The sequence below is a fragment of the Pristis pectinata genome, chromosome 6, assembly GCF_009764475.1.
Source record: "Pristis pectinata isolate sPriPec2 chromosome 6, sPriPec2.1.pri, whole genome shotgun sequence".
NCBI classification, from domain to species: domain Eukaryota; kingdom Metazoa; phylum Chordata; class Chondrichthyes; order Rhinopristiformes; family Pristidae; genus Pristis; species Pristis pectinata.
In genome coordinates this window covers 65,867,201-65,894,009 of record NC_067410.1, presented here as the reverse complement: position 1 = coordinate 65,894,009, position 26,809 = coordinate 65,867,201, and the positions used below count along the sequence as shown (strand labels likewise).

The 26,809-nt window shown below is 52.9% G+C and overlaps 1 protein-coding gene across 1 annotated transcript; it reads right to left on the bottom strand.

Moving 5' to 3' along the window:
* Positions 1–13,163: 13,163 nt before the first annotated feature.
* On the bottom strand, positions 13,164–16,451 carry LOC127572140 (uncharacterized; the record flags this gene model as incomplete). The annotated part of the gene is given in 6 exon segments (XM_052019091.1): positions 13,164–13,205; positions 13,207–13,363; positions 14,306–14,387; positions 14,802–15,136; positions 15,633–15,767; positions 16,300–16,451. Coding segments are annotated over 6 exon segments (903 nt in total), but the record flags the coding sequence as incomplete, so codon positions are not given.
* Positions 16,452–26,809: the final 10,358 nt, after the last annotated feature.

The window sequence follows — 26,809 nt, the reverse complement described above, 5'->3', positions numbered from 1 at the left end:
CTCTTGCAATTCATGCACAAACATTCCCAAATCCCTCTATACAACATCATGCTGCAATCTTTCACCATTTAAATAATAATCTGATCTTCTATTTTTCCTTCCAAAGTGGATGACCTCGCATTTACCAACATTGTACTCCATCTGCCAGACCCTTGCCCACTCACTTAACCTATCTATATCTCTCTGCAGGCTCTCTGCATCCTCTGCACAATTTGCTTTTCCGCTCAATTTAGTGTCATCAGCAAACTTAGAAATGCTACACTAGGTCCCCTCTTCCAAATCACTAATGTATATTGTGAACAGTTGCAGGCCCAGCACTAACCCCTGCAGCACCCCACTCACCACTGATTGCCAACCAGAGAAACACCCATTTATCCCAACTCTCTGCCTTCTATTGGTTAACCAATCCTCTATCCAAGCTGATACATTACCCCCAACTCCATGTGTTCTTACCTTATGGACAAGTCTTTTATGTGGCACCTTATCGAATGCCTTCTGGAAATCCAAGTATACAACAGCCACCTGTTCCCCTCTATCCACTGAGCTCATTATCCTCAAAGAACTCCAATAAGTTTGTCAAACAGGACCTGCCCTTCCTGAACCCGTGCTGTGTCTTCCTGATGGAACCACTTCTATCCAGATGTCTCACTATTTCTTCCTTAATGAAAGCTTCAAGCATTTTCCTGACTACAGACGTTAAGCTAACCGGCCTATAGTTACCTGCCTTTCAGAAACATTCATATATTTTCACATGTTTGCCAGCCAGCTAAGCTAGGAAGGGTACTGCATGAAGCTGCTCTGTGTTGCCTTAACATTAATGACAGATTGGATTGGGAGTGAAAGTTGACAGTGGCAGATCTACAATAATTTTTATGTACCTTGCAGGTCAATAATTCAACACTGGCAGCAGGTTCTGGCATTATTTGGTTTATTTTGTGCCCAAATGAGCAAAACAGCTGGTGCCAAAAATAAGAAAAAACAATTTTCCAAATGTGTTTGAAATATATATGATGCTTTTTCCTCTTCCTTTTTCAGAAAAAAAAGAGTCCATTTTGTTGCAACTAATAAATCCAATACAGAATTCAGAAGAAAATTTTTTTCAGCTGAAGAAGGATCGGAATGATCAACGTGATGCAGTTGAGGTGACTTGGGTAGATACACTTGAGGCTCTAGAGAACTAACTGAGGGAGAAGTCAGGAGAAGAATATGTTGATAATGTGTATGGTACATAATCACTTGTATGAACCAGACAGGCAGAATAGTTCATTTCTGTGTTGAAAATATGACACAATTCTATGGAGCTATAATCAAGGACTATCTTCATATGATTTTGACAAATAAAAGACTTTTTTTCTCAATTACTTTTCAATTACTTACATCTTGCCCATTGCACACATGGCTAATATTAGTTCTTGCTGAATATTCTTGATAGCTACCGGGATATAACTTAACAGTTAATTAACCCAAAGCAATGTACGAGGCAAGGTACCTGCTGAACCAAAGAGAGATAATTTATTACTGATGATTGAAAACAGAATTATTGATGTCAATTAACTCAATAGTTTTCTTGATAGCTGGCTGTTCAATGAATTAATTACCAGTTACTGGCAATCATACAAAATGAATTAGCTCATGTACTTTATTAACATATAGGATGCTTGCTTTGATTGGGAGTAGGATGGGAAACAGAAACACATGCGGGAGAAATTTGACCTTAATGCACTGATTTCTCAGGTACTAGATAAGAGAGAACTTATCAGGATCAGGATCTATCATGTCTATTCTGCAATGGAAGCCTAGTGTCTGTTGTATTAGATCAGACACCCAATAAAACCAAGTGCTGGGCTGATTCTTATGCATGTCAACATCCAACACCGTTGTGGTTTGTGGAGTAAAAACTAATGAAGCTTGCCTAGTGCAATGTCCCTCCCATTCATATCAGACTTTAATAGATGCTGGAACCTGGAGACAAATAAGAAGAGGAAGAATTTCTGATTTTTACGGCAGAGGCAGTAGAAAGAGTGCTTCCCCAGCTGCACATTGATGCTAACACTGGGCTGGACCTTGCATAGGATTAGGAGTTGTAGGATAAACAAAAGACTGCAGATGCTGGAATCTAGATGGAAGTAAACTTCTTCAAAGGAGTTGTGGGATGTTAAGTGTGTTATAGTAGTTATGTAAACTTGCAATTTACAAACTTGAATAAATGAATCCAAAGAACTGAAGTTCAGATCTCACCATGACAGCTTGAAAACTTGAGTTCTCTTAATGGCCTGTTTATGTAGTTCTGGTGTCAGTAAAACTGACCATGCAACTGTGGGGTTGTCATAAAGACATTGAGTCATAATTCTGAAAGAGAGAAAAATATTCCTGCTTTATGTATGGGCATCAAGATGTTTGCTTTTCCTTTGTCACACTTGTAGCTCCGATTTACTGAAGACAGTTGCAGAAACCCCTCTCCAACGGCAATGACCTTTCAGTTTATCCAAAACTACCTCTAATAAGAACTGACAACGAAATGCGATACAAGTCAGACATCACATTCTCTGTGTGTGTCTAGTAAAAAACCATGTCCTTATTTGTTTAGTTATTAAAGATATTTATCTAGGACATCAAAATTGAGCTTGAAAGCTTATTTACAATGGATTCCTGCTGAAGGGCAGAATAAGGACATGACACAGCACAGGAGAGATTAAAATTTCAGATGTGACACCGAAGTTATTGAGCGAGGACAGGACTCAGGACGGGATATCAAATAAACATAAAACTATGCGCAGCACAATGATTATTTGTTGGCGACAATACATCTCTCAACTGATATGAGAACTGGCATTCATCATTTTCCAATAATCTTAGCCTTTTCAATTAGCTTAACAATCGGGCACATTGCAGTTATTAAACTTTTGGCATCGGCTCATATTTTACCTTCTCGGTGAAAGATGAGAATCTGATAACACCACATGATCAGCACTGTCCGACGTATTGGAAGATTGCTGACGTCCTGAAAGAAATATCACAGAAGAAATGGGTTAACCAGAGCTTAAATATAAACTACATAATCTAGGTCTAAAGTTGATTTGTAGTCTGCAGCACATATTTGCATTTTCTCCACATAAAGCTGAACGTTTCTCGGACACTATGATTCAGTACTTTCTATCCATCCTTGGCAAGATGGAAAAGCAGAGTGGCTATTTTTGAGGCCACCAGCAATGACAATTTAATTACCAAAAACTGAATCATAATTTGATCTAAATGAGCAAGTTTGATTGGATGTACAATATTAATATAGCCCTCAAACTTCAATACTCCCAGAGATAGAATGCTTCACCTCCACTTGGCACTCGATCGAGAATCAACAAAGTTACTTAGCTTTGGGAATCAAATTGCTAAGCTTCCTGGTTGGAATCAAATTAATTTTCTGTGGGTCTTAATGACACACTATGACACCTCTGCCCTAAAGCGGCAAAGGCACATTTGAAAGCTGACTTGAGGACAGGCGGAGAAGCAAGCTCCTTGGAGCCAATTCCACAGAAGTTGAACTTTCCCACTATAACCCTCCCCACCATCGAGGACATCTTCAGGAGGCAGTGCCTCAAGAAGGCGGAATCCATCACTAAGCATCCTCACCATCTGGGATATACCCTCTTCTTGTTACTACCATTGGGGAGGAGGTACAGAAGCCTGAAGACCCACTCAATGATTTATGAACAGCTTCTTCCCCTCCGCCATCAGATTTCTGAACGGTCCGTGAACACTACCATGTTATTCCTTTTTTTTTTGCACTATTTATTTTGTAATTTATAGTAATTTTTATACCTTTGCACTGTACTGCTGCCGCAACATAACAAATTTCACGTCTTATAAGTCAGTGATAGTAAACCTGATTCTATCAGCAATGATCATCTCTGCAGATTTGGCTGCATTGCCTTGAATGTATATCTGTGCTCCACAAGCAAAAACAAAATAGAGAGGCAGGTGTTAACTGGCCAGATTTGATTTTCAGATGAGGGAACAAAATGTAATATCTTCAGGTTTGGAGCTGGGGGGAGTGTGAGCTGCAGGAGGATTCAGGAAAGCTCTAGAGTGATTTGGACAGGTTGAGTGAGTGGGCAAATATATGGCAGATACAGGATAATGTGGATAAATGCGAAGTTATCCAGGTTGGTGGTAGAAACAAGATGGAAAATTATTATCTGAATGACAAGAGATTAGAAAAGGGAGAGGTACAATGAGACCCGAGTGTCCTTGTGCACCATTTAATGAAGGTAAGCATTCAGGTGTAGCAGGTGCTTAGAGGGCACATTGTTCATTGGCCTTCATAGTGAGAGGAACTGAGTACAGGAACAAGGATGTTTTACTGTAATTGTGAGGACCTTGGTGAACCCACAACTTGAGTATTAAAACATTTTTGCTCTTATCTGATGAATGGTATTTTTGCTATAAATGGCATGCAGCGAAGGTTCACCAGACTGATTCCTGGGATGGTAGGACTGATGTATGAAGATAACTTTTACCTATAGAGACATGGAAGAAAATTCTCCAATTAGTTAATACCTCTTCAATGTGTGCTAGACACTCTTTGATACAGTTTAAGGTGGTTCGTAGGACCCATATGTATAAGGATAAGTTAGCTTGTTTTTATAACCATATAAATCCTATCTGTGATAGATGTAATTCTGAGGTGGCTTCCCTGACACATATGTTCTGGTCCTGCCCTCTTTTGGAAAAATATTGGAAAGACATTTTTGATATTATTTCAGTGGTATTGAGTATCGATTTACACCCTCATCCTATTACTGCAATTTTTAGGTTACCAATGATGGATTCTGGCCATTTATCTGCCTCAGCTTGTCGTATGATTGCATTTGTTACATTAATAGCCAGGAGATCCATTCTATTTAAATGGAAAGATTCTAAACCCCCTACTACATTCCAATGGTTCTCCCAAACTATAACATGTTTAAACTTAAATTAGGAGTGGTACTATTGAGACTTTGGTTAAATTTGAAGAAACTTGGAGCCCATTTATTCAGCATTTTCATATGATGTAAGCTGACCTTTTCCGAATCCCTTTCAATAACTTTCTATTCAAGTTCAGAGGAATGGAGTTAACGACATAATAATGCTTTTAACCGACGAAATACGACAGCCCAGCTTTTGTTTAGTTTTTGGTTAGTTTTTGTTTATTATTACTATTTGGTTTGTTATTGTTCTTTTTTTTTGTTTTTTTTTCATATAATCAAATTTCTTTTAAAATCTTTTTCATGCTCAATTATCACGCGTCTACATGGGTTTCTGCCGGGTGCTCTGGTTTCCTCCCACATTCTAAAGACGTACGGGTAGGTTAATTTGGGGTTTAAAATGGGCAGTGCGGACTCGTTGGGCCGGAAGGGCCTGTTACCATGCTGTAAATAAAATTTAAAATTCAGATTACACATTTTACTCTGTGTCTGTATACATTAACTGTTATTATTGTAATCCCGATCTTTTTGTATCATGTGTATAATTACTACTGTTATGTTTATTAATTTGAAAATTAATAAAAAGATTGGAAAAGAAAGAAGGAAAGAAGAAATATTGGATTGATTGGGTTTATATTCGCTCAAGTTCAGAAAAATGAGAGGGGACATCATTAAAACATAAAAATCATGACAGCACTGGACAGACTAGATGACGGAAAAGTGCTGCTGATGGTGGGGCAGTCCAGAACCTCCATAGGTAGAGCCTAAGGATATGTGGGTAAGCTATCTTGGACTAAGATGAAGAAAAATTTATTCCCCAAAGCATAATGAACCTGCAGAATTCTTTTATCACAGAGGGCAATTGAAGCCATCGTAAAGAAAGAGTCAGATACTGTATAGTATTAATAGCTAAAGAGAGCAAGAAGCAAAGGATGAAAGCAGAAAAAGGTTGCTAAATTTGGATAACAAGCCATGATTATATTGAATGGTTTACCTTGCACCTAGTTGTTATGCTTCAAATTATTAAAAGCTTATATTTATTTAGCTAAACTTTATGACAAAATAACCAAAGATGTTCATTTTAATTGTTTTGTTTTCAGTCATCAATATATCCATACAACATGACATTAAGTGTGACAAAAAAAAACTCATTACTTACTGGATTATGTGTTATAAAATGATACACATGGACTGCAATATTATACTTACCTTTGTGATCCTTTAAAAAGAATCAATTCATCATTCGCCTATGAAGCTGTAACCCTGGTAATCAAAATGTAGCACATCATAATTCATGGATATCAGTGATATGTGAATATTCATGAAAACGAAAGGTAACATGAACAAATTACGGATTTAAATTTCTAATTATTCTTCTCCATAGGAATAATGATTAGATGTAAAGATCATTTTGTTTATACAGGCCCAATTCCATTAAGAGGTCTCCTAAGGGCAACAGCTCACTCCTGCCTCAATTATTGAGTCTATAACCAGAGCATTCTGTTTAGTGCTTGTTGCTCACATGCTATGGGTATTGAATTGCATTTAATTTGGTGACAAATGCACATATATGCATGTGAAGTGTGAGTCACACTGGCTGCTATATTGGGAAAGGCATCAGTGCACATGGCATTAACCCCTGTCAGAAGTCTGCAGTGTAGGCTGAAACTTGTTTCAGTACTTAAGCAGCATTGATTTGATGAAGGTGTTGCCAAATTTAAACTCTATTCTCCATCTGACTCAAGCATTCAATAGCAGGAGGAACGACTCCACTCCCTGCCCCACAAACCTTATTTAAACCGATTGACTTCCAAAGACTGTTGCAAAAATTCAAGAAGTACTAGTGCTTAAAGATTTTGTCTGACTTCCAGTAACCTGATGTTTCTAGAATTTGATCTATTTTCTTTGGGGTACAGAATGAACGGAGGCCATGCAGAGCAAAACAAACTATTAGCAAGGAGGAGGAGGAGGAGGAGGAGGAGGAGAAAAAAGACAGGACCTGTGCAATGCCTTTCTCCTCCCCTTCATGACATAACAGAGCACTTTAAGTCAATGAAATACGATCACTGTTGTAAGGTAGGAGACTTATGCACAGTAAGAACACAAGAAAATAAGAGCAAGAGGAGGCCATTTGGCCCCTCAATTTTACCCCACTATTCAATATGATTATGGCTGATCTCCCCTTCCTCATCTCCCCACAGCCTCAATTCCACAATCTTTCAAAAATGTACCCACCTCATCTTTGAATACCTCCAATGATCTAGCTTCCACAACCCTCTGGGACTGAGGTTACAGAGATTCACCAGATCACAGTAAAGTGATAGTGGCCAGATAACCCATTTTTCCCAGGAATGTTAACTGACAAATAAATATTGAGGAAAAAGTGCACAACTCAATGAAACTCAACAGCTCATCTGAAAGATGGACAGCACACTCCCAGTACTGTATGAGGGTTTCAGCCTTGACATCTGGGCTGAAGACTCTAGAATGGGACTTCGACCCACAATCTGCTGCGTCTGAAGTCAGCTTACAAATATCTGAGCCTTACATGAGAGGAGAGGGAGAGGAGCTCTCAGATGAAGGGATATCCCTCCAAAGACTGAAGGTGAACAATTCCCCTCTGTGAATAATAGTGAAAAACGATTGGTGAGAACGGCTTTGGTCCAGTCTACAATCTGAACCTGCCACATTTATTGCCCATGCACCCACTTATCCCTACTTATCTTTCTTGGAAGGCAAAGGGCAGAAAACACACACACACACACACACACACACTCTCTCCATGCCATAAACCAGCTGAGACTTGGAGAGGTGAGTAGGCTTCAGATGTCAAAGGCTTTGGAACATTTTAAAAGAGCTTCTGATAGTCAGCAATATTTTAATAATGTCAACAAAATTAACAATTATTAAAATTTAATTCAAATACAATATCATACTGAAAAATAATTGAAAAACAAAGATAAAGTAACTCAAGCATTTAATTGCTCTTACCTTTCACCACAGGGTTCATGACTCTATTCAAATGATCAGGGTTGCCTTTTTTTATACTTACCTGTTCATAGATTCATTGAATAGTTATAGCACAGAAAGGGGCCATTCAGCCCATCATGCCTGTGACAACTCTATCAGAGAAACCCCACCTTCCTGAACCTTTCTCTATCAGGAAGAGGAGGTCACAAGCAATGTCAGCAATTATTGTCCATCCCTAACTGTCCCCGTACTGAGGAGGCAGAAAACACATTGATGAGTCTGGAGTCACATACAGGCCAGACAGGACTATCGATTGTTTACACTGATGGACAACAGTAAACCAGATAGGTTTTTTTTATATAACAATCCAGTGGTATCATTATTGCCTTTACTGAGACTTTCTTTTTTCAATTTCAGATCGATGTAATGACTTGAATTTAAATTTCATGGATGCTGTGGTGTGGTTCATGTTCACGTGCCTGGATCAATGATCTGGAGATCCAGCGGTTTGCCCAGGAACTATGCTACCATACTCTGTACTCCAGCCAATCCTGATGTCAAGCTGAGAGAGTGAATGTGAGGAACATTTGGCTCTTCTCTCCAGTGCTCTAAATGGTGAGTCCAATGGTGGAGCAGAAGGACAGGGACACTATCCTTCAGCTGATATTGGACTTCTGTGTTTAGCCAAGCATGAGTGAAGGCCTGAAATGAGCTGAGCTGTGAGCAGGCTACTCAGTTTTAACTTACTTATGCAGATGAACCTAGCCATGAACCGAATGCTTCAAATTTCTAGTCTTGAGCAGGACATTTCCAACAAATCAAGGTTTGCCATGCACTATTCCAAAATGAATATCACTGATACCTCCAACCCAAGAAAGATGAATACTTACCCATCTCAATTGTCAGATAAAAATAAGTAGAATATCAGCAGGGACAAGGACCTGAAACTTCAACTGTTCCTCTTTCCAGAGATGCAGCTTGACCTGCTGAATGTTTCCAGCAATTCTTTTTATTCTGTATTAGAATGTAAACGCAGCTCTGTGAGGATTGTGGGCTTCCCTGAAGATGAAAGTGTGACAGACTGCATGCTTGTAGCCTCCACATCCAAATTTGGAGTACAAGATGACAGATAAGAATTCCACTCCAACTATATCCAGCTGAAGTTTGATCAAACACAATACATGAATAAAAAGTGTCCTACACCATTGGTGATGCCAATAATCCTAATAGTCTATTGTATATTTGAGGGAGGGACGAAGTGATGGGGGGAGAAGAGGGAGGGGGGAGAAGAGGGAGGGGGGAGAAGAGGGAGGGGGGAGAAGAGGGAGGGGGGAGAAGAGGGAGGGGGGAGAAGAGGGAGGGGGGAGAAGAGGGAGGGGGGAGAAGAGGGAGGGGGGTTAAGAGGGAGGGGGGAGAAGAGGGAGGGGGGAGAAGAGGGAGGGGGGAGAAGAGGGAGGGGGGAGAAGAGGGAGGGGGGAGAAGAGGGAGGGGGGAGAAGAGGGAGGGGGGAGAAGAGGGAGGGGGGAGAAGAGGGAGGGGGGAGAAGAGGGAGGGGGGAGAAGAGGGAGGGGGGAGAAGAGGGAGGGGGAGAAGAGGGAGGGGGAGAGGAGGTGGGGAGAGGAGGTGGGGAGAGGAGGTGGGGGGAGGAGGGAGGGGGAGGAGGGAGGGGGAGGAGGGAGGGGGAGGAGGGAGGGGGAGGAGGGGGAGGGGGAGGAGGGGGAGGGGGAGGAGGGGGAAGAGGGGGGAGGGGGGAGGGGAGGGGGAAGAGGGGGGAGGGGAGGGGGAAGAGGGGGGAGGGGAGGGGGAAGAGGGGGGAGGGGAGGGGGAAGAGGGAGGGGGAGGTGGAGAGAAGAGGGAGGTGGGGAGAAGAGGGAGGTGGGGAGAAGAGGGGGGACAGGGGGAGGGGGGACAGGGGGAGGGGGGACAGGGGGAGGGGGACAGGGGGGAGGGGGACAGGGGGGAGGGGACAGGGGGGAGGGGACAGGGGGGAGGGGACAGGGGGGAGGGGACAGGGGGGAGGGGGAGGGGGGAGGGCGGAAGGAAGGGGAGGGGGAGGGGTGCGACGGGAGGGAAGGGGAGGGACGACGGAGGGAGAAGGAGGGGAGGAAGGGAAGGGGAAGGGAAAGGGAAGAGGGGAGGGGAGGGGAAGTAGGGAGGGGAAGTGGGGGAGGGGGGTGGGGGAGGGAGGGGAGGGGGTGGGGGAGGGAGGGGAGGGGAGGGGAAGTGGGGGAGGGGGGTGGGGGGAGGGAGGGGAGGGGAGGGGAGGGAGGGGAGGGGAAGGTGCGAGGGGAAGGTGGGAGGGGAAGGTGGGAGGGGAGGGGAAGGTGGGAGGGGAGGGGAAGGGGAGGGGAGGGATGATGGGGGGAGGGGAGATGGAGGGGGGGAGGGAGGAAAGGGGAGGGGCGAGTTGTGGAAGGGTGGTGGGAATTGGGAGGAAGAGGGTGAGGGATTGAGGAAGGCTGGTGTGAGAGAGGGAAGGGACGGGGAGTGTTAGAGGAAGTTGGAGTGAGTGGGGGGGAAGGGGAGGGGGGGGAAGGGGAGGGGGGGAAGGGGAGGGGGGGGAAGGGGAGGGGGGGAAGGGGAGGGGGGGAAGGGGAGGGGGGGGAAGGGGAGGGGGGGGAAGGGGAGGGGGGGGAAGGGGAGGGGGGGGAAGGGGAGGGGGGGAAGGGGAGGGGGGGAAGGGGAGGGGAAGGAAGGGGGAGGGGAAGGAAGGGGGAGGGGAAGGAAGGGGGAGGGGAAGGAAGGGGGAGGGGAGGGAGAGGAAGGGGGAGGGGGAGGGAGGGGAAGGGGGAGGGGGAGGGAGAGGAAGGGGGAGGGGGAGGAAGGGGGAGGGGGAGGGGGAGGGGGAGGGAGAGGAAGGGGGAGGGGGAGGGGGAGGGAGAGGAAGGGGGAGGGGGAGGAAGGGGGAGGGGGAGGGGGAGGGGGAGGGAGAGGAAGGGGGAGGGGGAGGGGGAGGAAGGGGGAGGGGGAGGGAGAGGAAGGGGAGGGGGAGGGAGAGGAAGGGGAGGGGGAGGGAGAGGAAGGGGAGGGGGAGGGAGAGGAAGGGGGAGGGGAGGGAGAGGAAGGAAGGGGAAGGGTGAGGGAGGGGAAGGAGGGGGAAGGGGGAGGGAGGGGAAGGGGGAGGGAGGGGAAGGGGAGGGAGGGAAGGGTGAGGGAGGGGAAGGAGGGGGAAGGGGGAGGGAGGGGAAGGAGGGGGAGGGGGGTGGGAGGGGAGGGAAGGGGGAGGGAGGGGAGGGAAGGGGGAGGGAGGGGAGGGGAGGGGGAGGGAAGGGGGAGGGAGGGGAGGGAGGGGAGGGAGGGGGAGGGAGGGGAGGGAGGGGGGAGGGGGGAGGGGGGAGGGGGGGGAGGGGGGAGGGGGGAGGGGGGGGAGGGGGGAGGGGGGATGGGAGGGAGGGGGGAGGGGGGAGGGGAGGGAGGGGGGAGGGGTGAGGGGAGGGAGGGGGGAGGGGTGAGGGGAGGGAGGGGGGAGGGGTGAGGGGAGGGAGGGGGGAGGGGTGAGGGGAGGGAGGGGGGAGGGGGAGGGAGGGGGAGGGGAAGTGGGGAGGGAGGGAGGTGAAGGAAGGGGGGAGGGAGGGAGGTGAAGGAAGGGGGAGGGAGGGAGGTGAAGGAAGGGGGGAGGGAGGGAGGTGAAGGAAGGGGGGAGGGAGGGAGGGGAAGGAAGTGGGGAGGGAGGGAGGTGAAGGAAGGGGGGAGGGAGGGAGGTGAAGGAAGGGGGAGGGAGGGAGGTGAAGGAAGGGGGAGGGAGGGAGAGGGGTGGGGGGGAGGGAGAGGGGTGGGAGGGGGAGGGAGAGGGTGGGAGGGGGGAGGGAGAGGGGTGGGAGGGGGGGAGGGAGAGGGGTGGGAGGGGGGGAGGGAGAGGGGTGGGAGGGGGGGAGGGAGAGGGGTGGGAGGGTGGGAGGGAGAGGGGTGGGAGGGGAGAGGGGTGGGAGGGGAGGGGGGAGGGAGGGAGGGAGGGGTAGGGGGAGGAAGGGGTGGGGAGCGGTAGGGGGAGGAAGGGGAGGGGAGGGGGGAGTGTGGGGAGGAAGGGGAGGGGAGGGGGGAGGAACGGGAGGAGAAAGGGAGGAAGGGGAGGACGGAGTGAGGAAGGGGAGGGGATGGGAGGGGGAGTGGGGGAGGGGAGGGGAGAGTACGGAGGAGGGAGGGTGGGAGGTTGCGAGGGAGGGTACCTGGGAGGAGCGGGAGGGAGGGAAGTGAGGGGGAGGGAGGGAAGTGAGGGGGAGGGAGGGAGGGAAGTGAGGGGGAGGGAGGGAGGGAGGGAGGGAAGTGAAGGGGAGGGAGGGAGGGAAGGGGAGGGAGGGAGGGAAGTGAAGGGGAGGGAGGGTGGAGGGGGGGAGGGTGGAGGGAGGGAGGGGGAGAGTGGGGGGAGGAAGGGGAGGGGAGGGGTGGGGGGGAGGAAGGGGAGGGGTGGGGGGAGGAAGGGAGGGAGGGAGGGGAGGAGGGAGGGAGGGGAGGAGGGAGGAAGGGGATGGGGAGTAGGGAGGAAGGGGATGGGGAGGAGGGAGGAAGGGGATGGGGAGGAGGGAGGAAGGGGATGGGGAGGAATGGGAGGGGTGGAGGGAGAGGGAGGGGAGGGGGAATGGTGAGGGGGAAGGGAGAGGGGGAGGATGGGGAGGGAGCGGAAGATGGAGGGGAAGGTGGGAGGGGAAGGGGAGTTGGAGGAAGGGGAGGTGGAGGAAGGGGAGGGGAGGGGTAAGGGAGGAAGGGGAGGGGAGGGTTAGGGTAGGAGGGGAAGGGAGGGGTAGGGGAGGAAGGCGAGGGGAGGGGTAGGGGCAGGAAGGGGAGGAAGAAAGGGAGGGAGGAAGGGGAGGAGGGAAGGAGGAAGGGGAGGAGAGAGGAGAGTGGTGGAGGGAGGCAGGGGAGGGGAGGATGGAGGGAGGGGTTGGGGAGGGTGGAGGGAGTGAGGGAGGGAGGGGAAGGAAGTGGGGAGGGAGGGAGGGGAAGGAAGTGGGGAGGGAGGGAGGGGAAGGAAGTGGGGAGGGAGGGAGGGGAAGGAAGTGGGGAGGGAGGGAGGGGAAAGAAGTGGGGAGGGAGGGAGGGGAAAGAAGTGGGGAGGGAGGGAGGAAGGGGGGAGGGGCGAGGAGTGGAAGGGTGGTGGGAATCGGGAGGAAGAGGGTGAGGGATGGAGGAAGGAGGGATGGAGGAAGGAGGGTGTGAGAGAGGGAGGTGAAGGGGGAGTGTTAGAGGAAGTTGGAGTGAGTGAGAGGGGGAAGGGGAGGGGAGGGGAAGGGGAGGGGGAGTGGGAGGGGGAGGGGGAGGGGGAGGGGGAGGGGGGGAAGGGAGGGGGAGGGAGGGGGAGGGAGGGGGAGGGAGGGGGAGGGAGGGGGAGGGAGGGGGAGGGAGGGGGAGGGAGGGGGAGGGAGGGGGAGGGAGGGGGAGGGGAGGGAGGGGGAGGAGGGGGAGGGAGGGGGAGGGAGGGGGAGGGAGGGGGAGGGAGGGGGAGGGAGGGGGAGGAAGTGGGGTGAGGGAGGCAGGGGCAGCACGGGGGAGGGAGGGGAAGGAAGTGGGAGGGGGGGGGAGGAAGGGGGAGAGAGGGGAGGGAGGGGAGGGAGGGGAGGGAGGGGAGGGAGGGGAAGGGAGGGGAAGGGAGGGAGGGGAAGGGAGAGAGGGGAAGGGAGAGAGGGGAAGGGAGAGAGGGGAAGGGAGAGAGGGGAAGGGAGAGAGGGGAAGGGAGGGAGGGGAAGGGAGGGGGGGAAGGGAGGGGGGGGAAGGGAGGGGGGGGAAGGGAGGGGGGGGAAGGGAGGGGGGGGAAGGGATGGAGGGAGGGGAAGGAAGGGGGGGGAGGGAGGGGAAGGAAGGGGGGGGAGGGAGGGGAAGGAAGGGGGGGGAGGCAGGGGAAGGAAGGGGGGGGAGGGGAAGGAAGGGAGGGAGGGGAAGGAAGGGAGGGGAAGGAAGGGAGGGGAAGGAAGGGAGGGAGGGGAAGGGAGGGAGGGAGGGGAAGGGAGGGAGGGGAAGGAAGGGAGGGAGGGGAAGGGAGGGAGGGGAAGGAAGGGAGGGGAAGGAAGGGAGGGGAAGGAAGGGAGGGGAAGGAAGGGAGGGGAAGGAAGGGAGGGGAAGGAAGGGAGGGAGGGGAAGGAAGGGAGGGAGGGGAAGGGAGGGAGGGGAAGGAAGGGAGGGAGGGGAAGGGAGGGAGGGGAAGGGAGGGAGGGGAAGGGAGGGAGGGGAAGGGAGGGGAAGGGAGGGGGGGAAGGGAGGGAGGGGAAGGGAGGGGGGGAAGGGAGGGGGGGGAAGGGAGGGGGGGGAAGGGATGGAGGGAGGGGAAGGAAGGGGGGGGAGGGAGGGGAAGGAAGGGGGGGAGGGAGGGGAAGGAAGGGGGGAGGGAGGGGAAGGAAGGGGGGGGAGGGAGGGGAAGGAAGGGGGGGAGGGAGGGGAAGGAAGGGGGGGAGGGAGGGGGAGGAAGGGGGGGGGAGGGAGGGGGAGGAAGGGGGGAGGGAGGGGGAGGAAGGGGGGAGGGAGGGGGAGGAAGGGGGGGGAGGGAGGGGAGGAAGGGGGGAGGAAGGGGGGAGGAAGGGGGGGGAGGGAGGAGGAAGGGGGGAGGAAGGGGGGAGGAAGGGGGATGGAGGGGAGGAAGGGGGGAGGGAGGGGGAGGAAGGGGGGGGAGGGAGGGGGAGGAAGGGGGGAGGGAGTGGGGAGAAAGGGGGGAGGGAGTGGGGAGAAAGGGGGGAGGGAGGGGGGAGGAAGGGGGAAAAAAGGGGGGAGGGAGGGAGGGGAGGAAGGGGGGAGGGAGGGAGGGGGAGGGAGGGAGGGGGAGGAAGGGAGGGGAGGAAGGGGGGAGGGAGGGAGGGGGAGGAAGGGGGAGGGAGGGAGGGGGAGGAAGGGGGAGGGAGGGAGGGGGAGGAAGGGGGAGGAAGGGAGGGGGAGGAAGGGGGAGGAAGGGGGGAGGAAGGGGGGAGGGAGGGGGAGGGGGAGGGAGGGAGGGGGAGGGGGAGGGAGGGGGAGGGGGAGGGAGAGGGGGAGGGAGGGGAGGGGGGGGAGGGAGGGGGAGGGGGAGGGAGGGGGAGGGGGAGGGAGGGAGGGGAAGGAAGGGGGGGGAGGGAGGGGAAGGAAGGGGGGAGGGAGGGGGAGGGAGGGGGAGGGAGGGGGAGGGAGGGGGAGGGAGGGGGAGGGAGGGGGAGGGAGGGGGGAGGGAGGGGGAGGGAGGGGGAGGGAGGGGGGAGGGAGGGGGAGGGAGGGGGGAGGGAGGGGGGAGGGGAGGGGGAGGGGGAGGGAGGGGGAGGGAGGGGGAGGGAGGGGAAGGAAGTGGGGTGAGGGAGGCAGGGGAAGGAAGGGGGAGGCAGGGGAAGGAAGGGGGAGGGAGGGGAAGGAAGGGAGGGAGGGGAAGGGAGGGAGGGGAAGGGAGGGAGGGGAAGGGAGGGAGGAGGGAGGGGGAGGGAGGGGCAGGGAGGGGGGAGGGAGGGGCGAGGGAGAGGGGAGGGAGGGGAGGGAGGGGGAGGGAGGGGGAGGGAGGGGAAGGAAGTGGGGTGAGGGAGGCAGGGGAAGGAAGGGGGATGCAGGGGAAGGAAGGGAGGCAGGGGAAGGAAGGGAGGGAGGGGAAGGAAGGGAGGGAGGGGAAGGAAGGGAGGGAGGGGAAGGGAGGGAGGGAGGGGAAGGAAGGGAGGGAGGGGAAGGGAGGGAGGGAGGGGAAGGGAGGGAGGGAGGGGAATGGAGGGAGGGAGGGGAAGGGAGGGAGGGAGGGGAAGGGAGGGGGGGAGGGGAAGGAAGGGGGGGGAGGGAGGGAAGGAAGGGGGGGAGGGAGGGGGAGGGAGGGGGGAGGGAGGGGGAGGGAGGGGGGAGGGAGGGGGGAGGGAGGGGGGAGGGAGGGGGGAGGGAGGGGGGAGGGAGGGGGAGGAAGGGGGAGGGAGGGGAGGGAGGGGGAGGAAGGGGAGGAAGGGGGAGGAAGGGGGAGGAAGGGGGGAGGGAGGGAGGGGGAGGAAGGGGGGAGGGAGGGGGAGGAAGGGGGGAGGGAGGGAGGGGAAGGAAGGGGGAGGGAGGGAGGTGAAGGAAGGGGGAGGGAGGGAGGGGAAGGAAGGGGGAGGGAGGGAGGGGAAGGAAGGGGGAGGGAGGGAGGGGAAGGAAGGGGGAGGGAGGGAGGGGAAGGAAGGGGAGGGAGGGAGGGGAAGGAAGGGGGAGGGAGGAGGGGGGAGGGAGGGGGGGAGGGGAGGGGGAGGGGAGGGGGAGGGGGAGGGGGAGGGAGGGGGAGGGAGGGGAAGGAAGTGGGGTGAGGGAGGCAGGGGAAGGAAGGGGGAGGCAGGGGAAGGAAGGGGGAGGGAGGGGAAGGAAGGGAGGGAGGGGAAGGAAGGGAGGGAGGGGAAGGGAGGGAGGGAGGGGAAGGGAGGGAGGGAGGGAGGGGAAGGGAGGGATGGGAAGGGAGGGAGGGAGGGGAAGGAAGGGGGGGGAGGGAGGGGGGAGGGAGGGGGGAGGGAGGGGGGAGGGAGGGGGGAGGGAGGGGGGAGGGAGGGGGGAGGGAGGGGGGAGGGAAGGGGGAGGGAGGGGGAGGGAAGGGGGAGGGAAGGGGGAGGGAGGGGGAGGAAGGGGGAGGAAGGGGGAGGAAGGGGGAGGAAGGGGGGAGGGAGGGAGGGGGAGGAAGGGGGAGGAAGGGGGGAGGGAGGGAGGGGAGGAAGGGGGAGGAAGGGGGGAGGGAGGGAGGGGGAGGAAGGGGGGAGGGAGGGGAAGGAAGGGGGGAGGGAGGGAGGGGAAGGAAGGGGGGAGGGGGGGAGGGGAAGGAAGGGGGGAGGGAGGGAGGGGAAGGAAGGGGGGAGGGAGGGAGGGGAAGGAAGGTGGGAGGGAGGGAGGGGAAGGAAGGGGGGAGGGAGGGGAAGGAGGGGGGAGGGAGGGAGGGGAAGGAAGGGGGGAGGGAGGGGAAGGAAGGGGGGAGGGAGGGGAAGGAAGGGGGGAGGGAGGGAGAGGAAGGAAGGGGAGGGAGGGAGGTGAAGGAAGGAGGGAGGGAGGGGAAGGAAGCGGGAGAGGGACGGAGGGGAAGGAAGGGGGGGAGGGAGGGGAAGGAAGGGGAGGGCGGGGCGGGGAGGGGAGGGAGGGGAAGGAAGGGGGGAGGGAGGGAGGGGAAGGAAGGTGGGAGGGAGGGAGGGGAAGGAAGGGGGGAGGGAGGGGAAGGAAGGGGGGGAGGGAGGGGGGAGGGAGGGGGGAGGGAGGGGGGAGGGGGGGGGGAGGGAGGGGGAGGGAGGGAGGGGAAGGAAGGGGAGGGAGGGAGGTGAGGGAAGGAGGGAGGGAGGGGAAGGAAGGGGAGGGAGGGGAAGGAAGGGGAGGGAGGGGAAGGAAGGGGAGGGAGGGAAGGAAGGGGAGGGAGGGGAAGGAAGGGGGAGGGAGAGGGGGAGTGAGGGATGGAGGGAGGGGGAGGCGGGGTTGGAGGGAGGGGAAGGAAGGGGGGAGGGAGGGAGGGAGGGGAAGGAAGTGGGGGAGGGACGAGAAGGGAGAGGGGAGGGAGGGACGGGAAGGGAGGGGGGAGGGAGGGAGGGGAGGTGAGGGGAAGGGAGGGTGGGAGTGAGGGGAAGGGAGTGAGGGAGGGGAAGAATGTGGTGGGAGGGGGAGGGAGGGTAGGAGGGAGGGTGAGGGAGGGAGGGAAGGAGGGGAAGGAAGGGGGACAGGGAAGGAGGGGAAGGAAGCGGGAGAGGGACGGAAGGGGAAGGAAGCGGGAGAGGGACGGGAGGGGAAGGAAGCGGGAGAGGGACGGGAGGGGAAGGAAGCGGGAGAGGGACGGGAGGGGAAGGAAGCGGGAGAGGGACGGGAGGGGAAGGAAGCGGGAGAGGGACGGGAGGGGAAGGAAGCGGGAGAGGGACGGGAGGGGAAGGAAGCGGGAGAGGGACGGAGGGGAAGGAAGCGGGAGAGGGACGGAGGGGAAGGAAGGGGAGGGAGGAAGAGGAAGGAAGGTGGGGAGGGAGGGAGGGAGGGAGGGGAAGGAAGGGGGGAGGGAGGGAGGGGAAGGAAGGGGGGAGGGAGGGGAAGGAAGGGGGGAGGGAGGGGAAGGAAGGGGGGAGGGAGGGGAATAAGGGGGGAGGGAGGGGAAGGAAGGGGGGAGGGAGGGGAAGGAAGTGGGGAGGGAGGGGGAGGGTGGGAGGGGAAGGAAGGGGGAGGGTGGGAGGGGAAGGAAGGGGGAGGGAGGGAGGGGAAGGAAGGGGGAGGGAGGGAGGGGAAGGAAGGGGGAGGGAGGGAGGGGAAGGAAGGGGGAGGGAGGGAGGGGAAGGAAGGGGGAGGGAGGGAGGGGAAGGAAGGGGAGGGAGGGAGGAGGGGAGGGGGGAGGGAGGGAGGGAGGGGGAGGGGGGGAGGGAGGGAGGGGGGGAGGGAGGGAGGGAGGGAGGGAGGGGGGGGAGGGAGGGAGGGAGGGAGGGAGGGAGGGAGGGAGGGGAAGGAAGGGGGGAGGGAGGGAGGGGAAGGTGGGGGGGAGGAAGGGAGGGGTGAGGGAGGGAGGGGAGGGAGGGGTGAGGGAGGGAGGGGAGGGAGGGGAGGGAGGGAGGGAGGGAGGGAGGGAGGGGAGGGAGGGGAGGGAGGGAGGGGAGGGAGGGAGGGGAGGGAGGGGAGGGAGGGAGGGGAAGGAAGGGGGAGGGAGGGAGGGGAAGGAAGGGGGAGGGAGGGAGGGGAAGGAAGGGGGAGGGAGGGAGGGGAAGGAAGGGGGAGGGAGGTAGGGGAAGGAAGGGGGGAGGGAGGGAGGGGAAGGAAGAGGGGAGGGAGGGGAAGGAAGAGGGGAGGGAGGGAGGGGAAGGAAGAGGGGAGGGAGGGAGGGGAAGGAAGGGGGGAGGGAGGGAGGGGAAGGAAGGGGGGAGGGAGGGAGGGGAAGGAAGGGGGGAGGGAGGGAGGGGACGGAAGGGGGGAGGGAGGGGAAGGAAGGGGGGAGGGAGGGAGGGGAAGGAAGGGGGAGGGAGGGAGGGAGGGGGAGGAAGGGGGAGGGAGGGAGGGGGAGGAAGGGGGAGGGAGGGAGGGAGGGGGAGGGGGGGAGGGAGGGAGGGAGGGGGAGGGGGGGAGGGAGGGAGGGGGGGGAGGGAGGTAGGGGAAGGAAGGGGGGAGGGAGGGAGGGGAAGGTGGGGGGGAGGAAGGGAGGGGTGAGGGAGGGAGGGGAGGGAGGGGTGAGGGAGGGAGGGGAGGGAGGGGAGGGAGGGAGGGAGGGAGGGAGGGAGGGGAGGGAGGGGAGGGAGGGGAGGGAGGGAGGGGAGGGAGGGAGGGGAAGGAAGGGGGAGGGAGGGAGGGGAAGGAAGGGGGAGGGAGGGGAAGGAAGGGGGAGGGAGGGAGGGGAAGGAAGGGGGAGGGAGGTAGGGGAAGGAAGGGGGGAGGGAGGGAGGGGAAGGAAGAGGGGAGGGAGGGGAAGGAAGAGGGGAGGGAGGGAGGGGAAGGAAGAGGGGAGGGAGGGAGGGGAAGGAAGGGGGGAGGGAGGGAGGGGAAGGAAGGGGGGAGGGAGGGAGGGGAAGGAAGGGGGGAGGGAGGGAGGGGAAGGAAGGGGGGAGGGAGGGAGGGGGAGGAAGGGGGGAGGGAGGGAGGGGAAGGAAGGGGGGAGGGAGGGAGGGGAAGGAAGGGGGAGGGAGGGAGGGGAAGGAAGGGGGGAGGGTGGGAGGGGAAGGAAGGAGGGGGAGGGAGGGGAAGGAGGGGGAGGGAGGGGAAGGAGGGGGAGGGAGGGGAAGGAGGGGGAGGTAAGGAAGGTGGGGAGGGGGAGGGAAGGAAGGAGGGAGGGGGAGTGAAGGAGGGAGGGGGAGGGAGGGGAGGGAGGGGGAGGGAGGGGAGGGAGGGGGAGGGAGGGGAGGGAGGGGGAGGGAGGGGAAGGAAGGAGGGGGAGGGAAGGAAGGAGGGGGAGGGAAGGAAGGAGGGGGAGGGAAGGAAGGAGGGGGAGGGAAGGAAGGAGGGGGAGGGAAGGAAGGAGGGGGAGGGAAGGGTGGTGGGTGGGCGGAGGGAGGGTGGGAAGGAAGGGAGGTAGGGAGTGGGGGGGCGGGTAGTGGAAGGAAGGGGAGGTAGAAGAAGAATTGTAATGTAGATTGTCTCGTTCTGCCTTTGGTGCACTGAACAACTCAGTCAACTGCCTGACCATTAAACATAGACCCCATGCAGTTTGTGCTTTGTGGAGATTGAAATTAAGATAAATAGCAGTCAGCATGAATTCCCTGTAGTGGGTTAAATCACCATTGTTAATTGTACAACGTGATTCCCACACCTGTTTTCAGATCCCATTGAACCCAAATTATAGTGGCATAATTTGCTTATTCTCAATTCATTTTCTCAACTAATGTGAACCACAGAATGTCTTAAAAAGTAGGTTGATATTCTCAGTATATATCAGCCTTAAATATATTACGAAATGTGTATAGCCTGCACTTCCTGGGATGGAGTCACTTCCATCAAAACCCATTGCATTCTCAATAATAATACCAGCATATCTATTGGCACATCATGGACAATGTTGTGAACAACTATTTACTTTAAATGTTCAATACACATGGAACTTCAGCTTAGTTTCAGTTTAAACCAGTTGTTGGCAGCAACAGCATTAAATTCAAATTTTAATGCAGTGCAGTAACACCGCATTTGTACATTAAATCCCACTGTACATCAAAGATCTCACACACACACACACACAGGCAAACATTATGCAATAATTTTGCTCATTAGTGCTTATTATCCTTTTATGCCATGGTCTTAAAATTCTCCTTGAAATAATCCAATTTAATGCATTTTAATCCACTTATCCAATGTTAATCATATTAAAGACCAATTAAAGGCATGTTTGTTCAGGATTGCCTTGTAGCAGACTTTAATGACACCTGTTGTAAAAGATGGAGTCAAGTCAAAACCAGTCAGGTGTCATATATAGTCCCCAGTATAAGACAATATCAGGAGGAAGTCACCATTTGAAACTATACAACAGGTCAGATTCATTACCAAGTATTACTTTACTGATGTGAAATTGCTGTTGAAGGAGGAGGAGCAATGCCATTTGGAGCAATGCCACAGGTACCCAGGCAGTGGGTTTACTGTAGTGGTGAAGCTACCATAATCTCATCAAGGATCAACATATTGGAAGTTATTAATGTGTGGCAACCTGTCTTGAAATCAAACTGGAAACCAAGCAGCAGCATTAGTGCCACAGTAATGGTATAAAGTCATTTATCATTAAAAGCTTCTTGTTGCCAATCACTGAAAACAAAGCAAAAATCTGCCAAGTTGTTAACCAAGTCACAGTGAATTTGTTTTGTTCATTCTGGCAAAGTCATTAGATTCAACAGCAGCAGGAAAATCAGTGCTCCAAGGAATAAGATTGTATCCTTTGCATTTATCTCGCCATTCATGTCCTCGATAAAAAGATGCACTTCGGTGAAGCTGGCTCTTAAGAAGATAATTGTGTGTTACCCTTCATACCAAAAGGAATTGAGTAAGGGAGCAGGGATACCTTACTGCATTTCTACAGGGCTGTGGCGAGGCCACAGTGTGCCATTTTGGTCTTTATTGTGGAAGGATTTTTTTTAAACTATGGGAGGGGTATGGCAAAGGTTCACCAGACTATTCCTGGGATGGGACAATTGGGCATATATTTAACAGAGTTTGGAATAATGAGAGGTGGTCCTCATTGAGACTTATAAAAGTCTGACAAGACTGGATGGGTCAGATCTAGGAAGGATGTTCCCAATGGTAGGGAAGTACAGAAGCCTAAAGATATGGGATAAGCCATGAGGAGAAATTTCTTCACCCAAAGAGTGATGAACCTGTTGAATTCTCTACCATGGAAGGCTGTATAGGTTAAATCATTACATTTATTCAAGGAGGAGTTAGATACAGAACTAATGGCTAAAGAGAGCAAGATAAATAAGATGAAAGTTGGAAGAGGGTACTGAATTTGGATGATTAGCCATGATCATATTGAATAGTGGAGAGGCTTGAAGGGTCTCATGGTCTCGTCAACTCCTAATTGTTGACGGTTAGGTCTTTGTGCATCCTAGATGCACAAAGACTTAAGCTACAAAATCATGTGAAGCTTTTTGTTTTCAGGGTGATGATACATCAGTTGACAAATAGACATTACCCTTCAACACTATGAAACAACAATGCCTGCATAACATAACCAATGTTATAAAAATGTTCATAAATACTAAATGAGGATGATTTTTCTCCCCATAAATAGATTTACAGTGGCCAGATCATTATCAAGTAAGTAGTTAGCATGTTTAAGCAATGTTTATCATGTCTGGCTTGCACTGAGAAATGTGCTGTTTTGCTACATGGCATAAAACAGAGTTGTGAAATTAGCAGTTATTAGGACTACAATGGGAGAATGGAGAGTAGGAGGAAGAGGAGAAAGCAGTGCAAATAAAAGTCCCACATCTGCCTGATCAGGTAGCAGTAGTTCACCAGACTATTCTTGAAATCTTCTTCAGAGTCTATTGGATGGTAATTTCTTCCTTTAAAATAGCAGAGAGCATAATTTACGATCATTTTGACAAAGAACAATAATATGATGTCAAGGGTATGTATCTGTACATCAAACAATGCAGAGCTGTGCTTCCCCTTGTGGTCCTTGTACCAGTGAAGGAACCAGTTCTAAAGTGAATGCTGTGCTGTATTTCTGCTTTGCTGTACAGCATACCTTGATTTGTTGATCCTGATGGTTCTACATGGCTGACCTAGACTGTGCTCATCTTGCATCTATGAGCTTTCATCAGAACTTGAAGCAATGGTGGGATTTAAAGTTTCAACAGAGCCTCATATAATAATAACCAGATATGGGGGCAAATGGAGGTTGGACAACTAACTATGAAGCGAGACAGAAAGGAACGGCAAGATAAAGAAATAGCAGACAGACAAGAGTAAACTAACTCATGTGTGCAGTGAAACAAGAGTTTGACAAGTATATACAATATAAACACTAAATATCTAATTAGCAGAAACAAAAGAAACAAAGAATATACATGCTGATAATTTCTCACACCTTCATATTTAAATATTAAAACAGATGTCAGCAACATTGAATAGAATTCAAATGTGTATGTTTTTAATGCTTATAGAAGAGACAATACAACTTGAAAGCAGAAACAACACATCGATAGCACTTAATTATGATCAATATTCATCGTGCACAATGTTCCAACTCTCCTTGTACACCATTCATGCTTTACCTTTCAGAATGGTCAAAGGGTAGCATGTAATGTGATCTAAGGCTACGTGAAGTCCAAAAAATGACAGAATATTCTTAATATTCATTTTGGAATAGGAAATGTACAGAGGTTTAGAAAAGGAAGTAAAACAAGCTAATCGTACAAAGCCAGGGATAAGTATTCCATTAAAACAGGGATTGAAAAGCAAAGAAGGTCCTGGTCAAGTTACAGAGGACAAAAAATGTGTCACTGCTCTGGAGTTGCATAACGGCTGTTGGCTGATACATATTTGTGAAATACATAAGACCTCAATTAAGAAACAAAATTATAACTGTGACTTCCATTCCAATAGAATGATTCAGAACAATATTTGTGTTTGCTTCCACTGTTTTCTGATGTTGTTAAAAACGAAATAAGATGCCGTAATAGGAGCAAAACACACGAAATGCTGGAAGAACTCAGCAGGTCAGACAGCATCTACGGAGGGAAATGAACAGTTGACGTTTTGGGTCGAGCCCCTTCATCGGTATTAAAAAGAGGGCAGAAGCCAGAATAAAAGGTTGGGTGGGGGGGGGGGGGGAGGTGGGAGGGGGAGGAGTACGAGCTGGCGGGTGGTAGGTGAATCCAAGTGAGGGGGGGAAGGTAGGCAGGCGGGGGGAGGGGAGTGGGAATGGGAATGATGTGAGAAGCTAGGAGGTGATAGGTGGAAGAGGCAAAGGGTTGTACAAGATGGAATCTGATAGGAGAAGACAGTAGACCATGGAGTAAAGGGAAGGAGTTGGGGCACCGGAGGGAGAAAGGTGTGGGTGAAGGTCAGGTCGTGAGGGCAGGGGAGGGGAAAGAGAAGGAGTAAAGGAGCCAGAGGGATGGGAAAACCTAAGGAGGGAACAAGCAGGGGTGTGGGGTGTTTATCAGAAGTTAGGGAAATCAATGTTAACGCTGTCAGGTGGAGACTACCAAAACAGGATGAGGTGTTGTTCCTCTAATCTGCGTTTAGCCTTAGTTTAGCAGTAGAAGAGACCATGGACACACATGTCAGTGTGGGAATGGGAAGTGGAATTAAAATGGCTGGCCACTGGGAGATCCTGGCTGTTCTGGCGGACAGAGTGAAGGTGCTCGGCGAAGCGATCCCCCAATCTGCCTCGGGTCTCACCGATGTAGAGGAGTCTGCACTGGGAGCACCAGATGCAATAAATGACCCCAATGGATACACACGTGACGCACTTCCTCAGCTGGAAGGACTGTTTAGGGCCCTGAATGGTGGTGTAGTGGCAGGCGTAACACTTTGCACGGTTGCAGGGATAAGTGCCTGGAGGGGGAAATTGCTGGGGAGGGATAAGCAGACAGGGAGCCGTGGAGAGAGTGATCCCCGTGGAAACCGGAAGTGGTAGATGTATTTGGTGGTGGGACCCCATTGGAGATAGCAGAAGTTGCAGAGAACAACGTGTTGGATGCAGAGGCTCGTGGGGTGGTAGGTGAGGACGGCGATCCCTATCCCTGTTATGTCGGGGGTGAGGGGCGGGAATGGGCTGAGGGCTGCATTGATCGCAGTGGAGGGGAACCGATTTTCTGGGGAAAAAAAAAGACATAGTGGATGTCCTGGAATGGAAAGCCACATGATGGGACAGATGTGGCAGAGATGGAGGAACTGAGAGAAGGGAACAGCATCCTTATAAGTGACAGGGTGGGAAAAGGTGTGGTCAAAACAATTGTGGGAGTCAGTGGATTTGTCAAAGATGTCAATAGATGATTTGTCTTGAGATTGGAGACAGAGAGATCAAGAAACAGGAGAGAGGTGGTGGAGATGGACCAAGTGAATTTAAGGGAGGGGTGGAAGTTGGAGGCAAAGTTGATGAGCTCTGCATGAGTGCAGGAAGCAGCCATGCATAATAGGGTCACCCAAAACAATCTGTGGAGTATTGAAGTTATTGAAATGCCTCAATATTGGTATCTAAATTTGAGATTTTATGGGTTCAGTGATTAGCAATGATATTGTTAGGAACTGATTGTAACCTTCAAAAGGATATTATACACCAATGTTACAGCAATACCAGTTGATAAAAAGAGTTGAGAACATAGTGCTGACATCTTGGCACGTAAATAAAGAAAATGACTGGAGTAACTTCTCTAATAGTTTCAAGATCTTGAATTTATTGGTTCTAAATTGCTTTCAGACAAGAGTATCGATTTAATAAGTGCTCTTTGGAGAAAATTTGCTATTGTAACAGGACCTGTATGATTAAAGGTTTCTGCTGAATTGGTTGCCATGAATAACTTTATAGACTTGCTTACTGTATTATTTTAAACAGTATAGAATTTTTATTGTCTTCAAATGCTAGAGGATCTTGCAAGAGGCAGATGGAAAATTAAAAGACTGAATAATTAAACAAATCAAAGAATCCTAAATGCACATTTCTGTAAATGTTAGCATGAATTGGATTACCTGAGTATCAGCACAAGGATAACAATTTTTCCTATAAATATGAGTTGAGGTGTGAAATCAAGAGGCTATCTCTGATCACATCTGCTCCCACTCACATTTCCCTACAGTACTTGTATCTGCTGCCTTTACCATTTTCCACACAAATAAACTTCAGCTCCCTTATCAATTAGCTCTCCACATTCCAAATGCCTCATGTAATGAAAAGGCAAATACTGCAGCTGCTGGAAGTCTAAAATAAGAATCGAAAGTGTGGAAAATGTCAGAATGCCGTTCATCAACTACAGCTCAGCCTTCAACACTAATATCAAATAAGCTCATCTCTAAACTCTTAGGTGTTGGCCTTGGGGCCCTCCTCCATCTGCAATTGGCTTCTAGACTGCCTGACTGGCAGACCTCAGTCAGATAGAATTGGTCAAAATGTTTCATCCACCCTGACCCTCAATGCCGGTGCTCCTCAGAGTTGTGCGCTCAGTCCCCGCTCTACTCAAAAGTTCTATTAACTGCGTGGCCAGATACAGTGCCAACTTGATCTTGAAGTTCTCTGATGATACCACTGTTATCAGCCGGATCAACAACACAATGAGACGGAGTGCAGGAGATAGCCAGCCTTGCGCCATGGTGTCAGAACAACAACCTAGCTTCTTTCAGCAAGGCAAAAAAAAGAGTTGGTTGTTGACCGAAGGAAACCAGGACGGAGGGGTGGGGGAGAGTAGTGGGTGGCGAAAACTACACTGTCTTCATTGGGGAGTTGCTGTAGCGATGGTCGACAGTTTCAAGTTTCTTAGTATCCAGGTCACCAGAAAACTCGCCTGGTCCCTTCCCACTGATGTGGTGATCAAGCAAGCACATTAGGGTATTCACTTTCTTAAGGTATCTGAGAAGATTTGGTATGTCCATGAGGTTTCTCTCAAAGTTCTACAGGTGAGCTATAGAAAGTACTCTGACAGGTTGTATCTCAGCCTGGTACAGCAACTGCTCTGCTATTGACTGTCTTCACCCACAAAGAGTGGTAAGCACAGCCCAGTCCATCACAGGCTCATCAATTCCTACCACCCAGTCCATCCTCATGGACCGTTGCTTCAGGAAGGCGAGTGATATAGTCAAGGCTACCTGCCACCCTGGTCATTCTGTTTTCTCTCTTCTACCTTCTGGGAGCAGAAACAGGAGCTTGAAAGCCTGGACATCCAGACTTAATAACTGCTATCAGACTTCTGAACCAATCACCTTTCACACCCCCTTCCCATTGGTGCTGCCATATTCTTGGACTCCTAATTTTACCTCTCAGTTATTCAGCTATTGTCACTTACTTATTTCTTTTGCACCATTCTGCTGCTTTTGCACCTGTCATTGTACTTGTAGTATTTATTACCATGTATTAT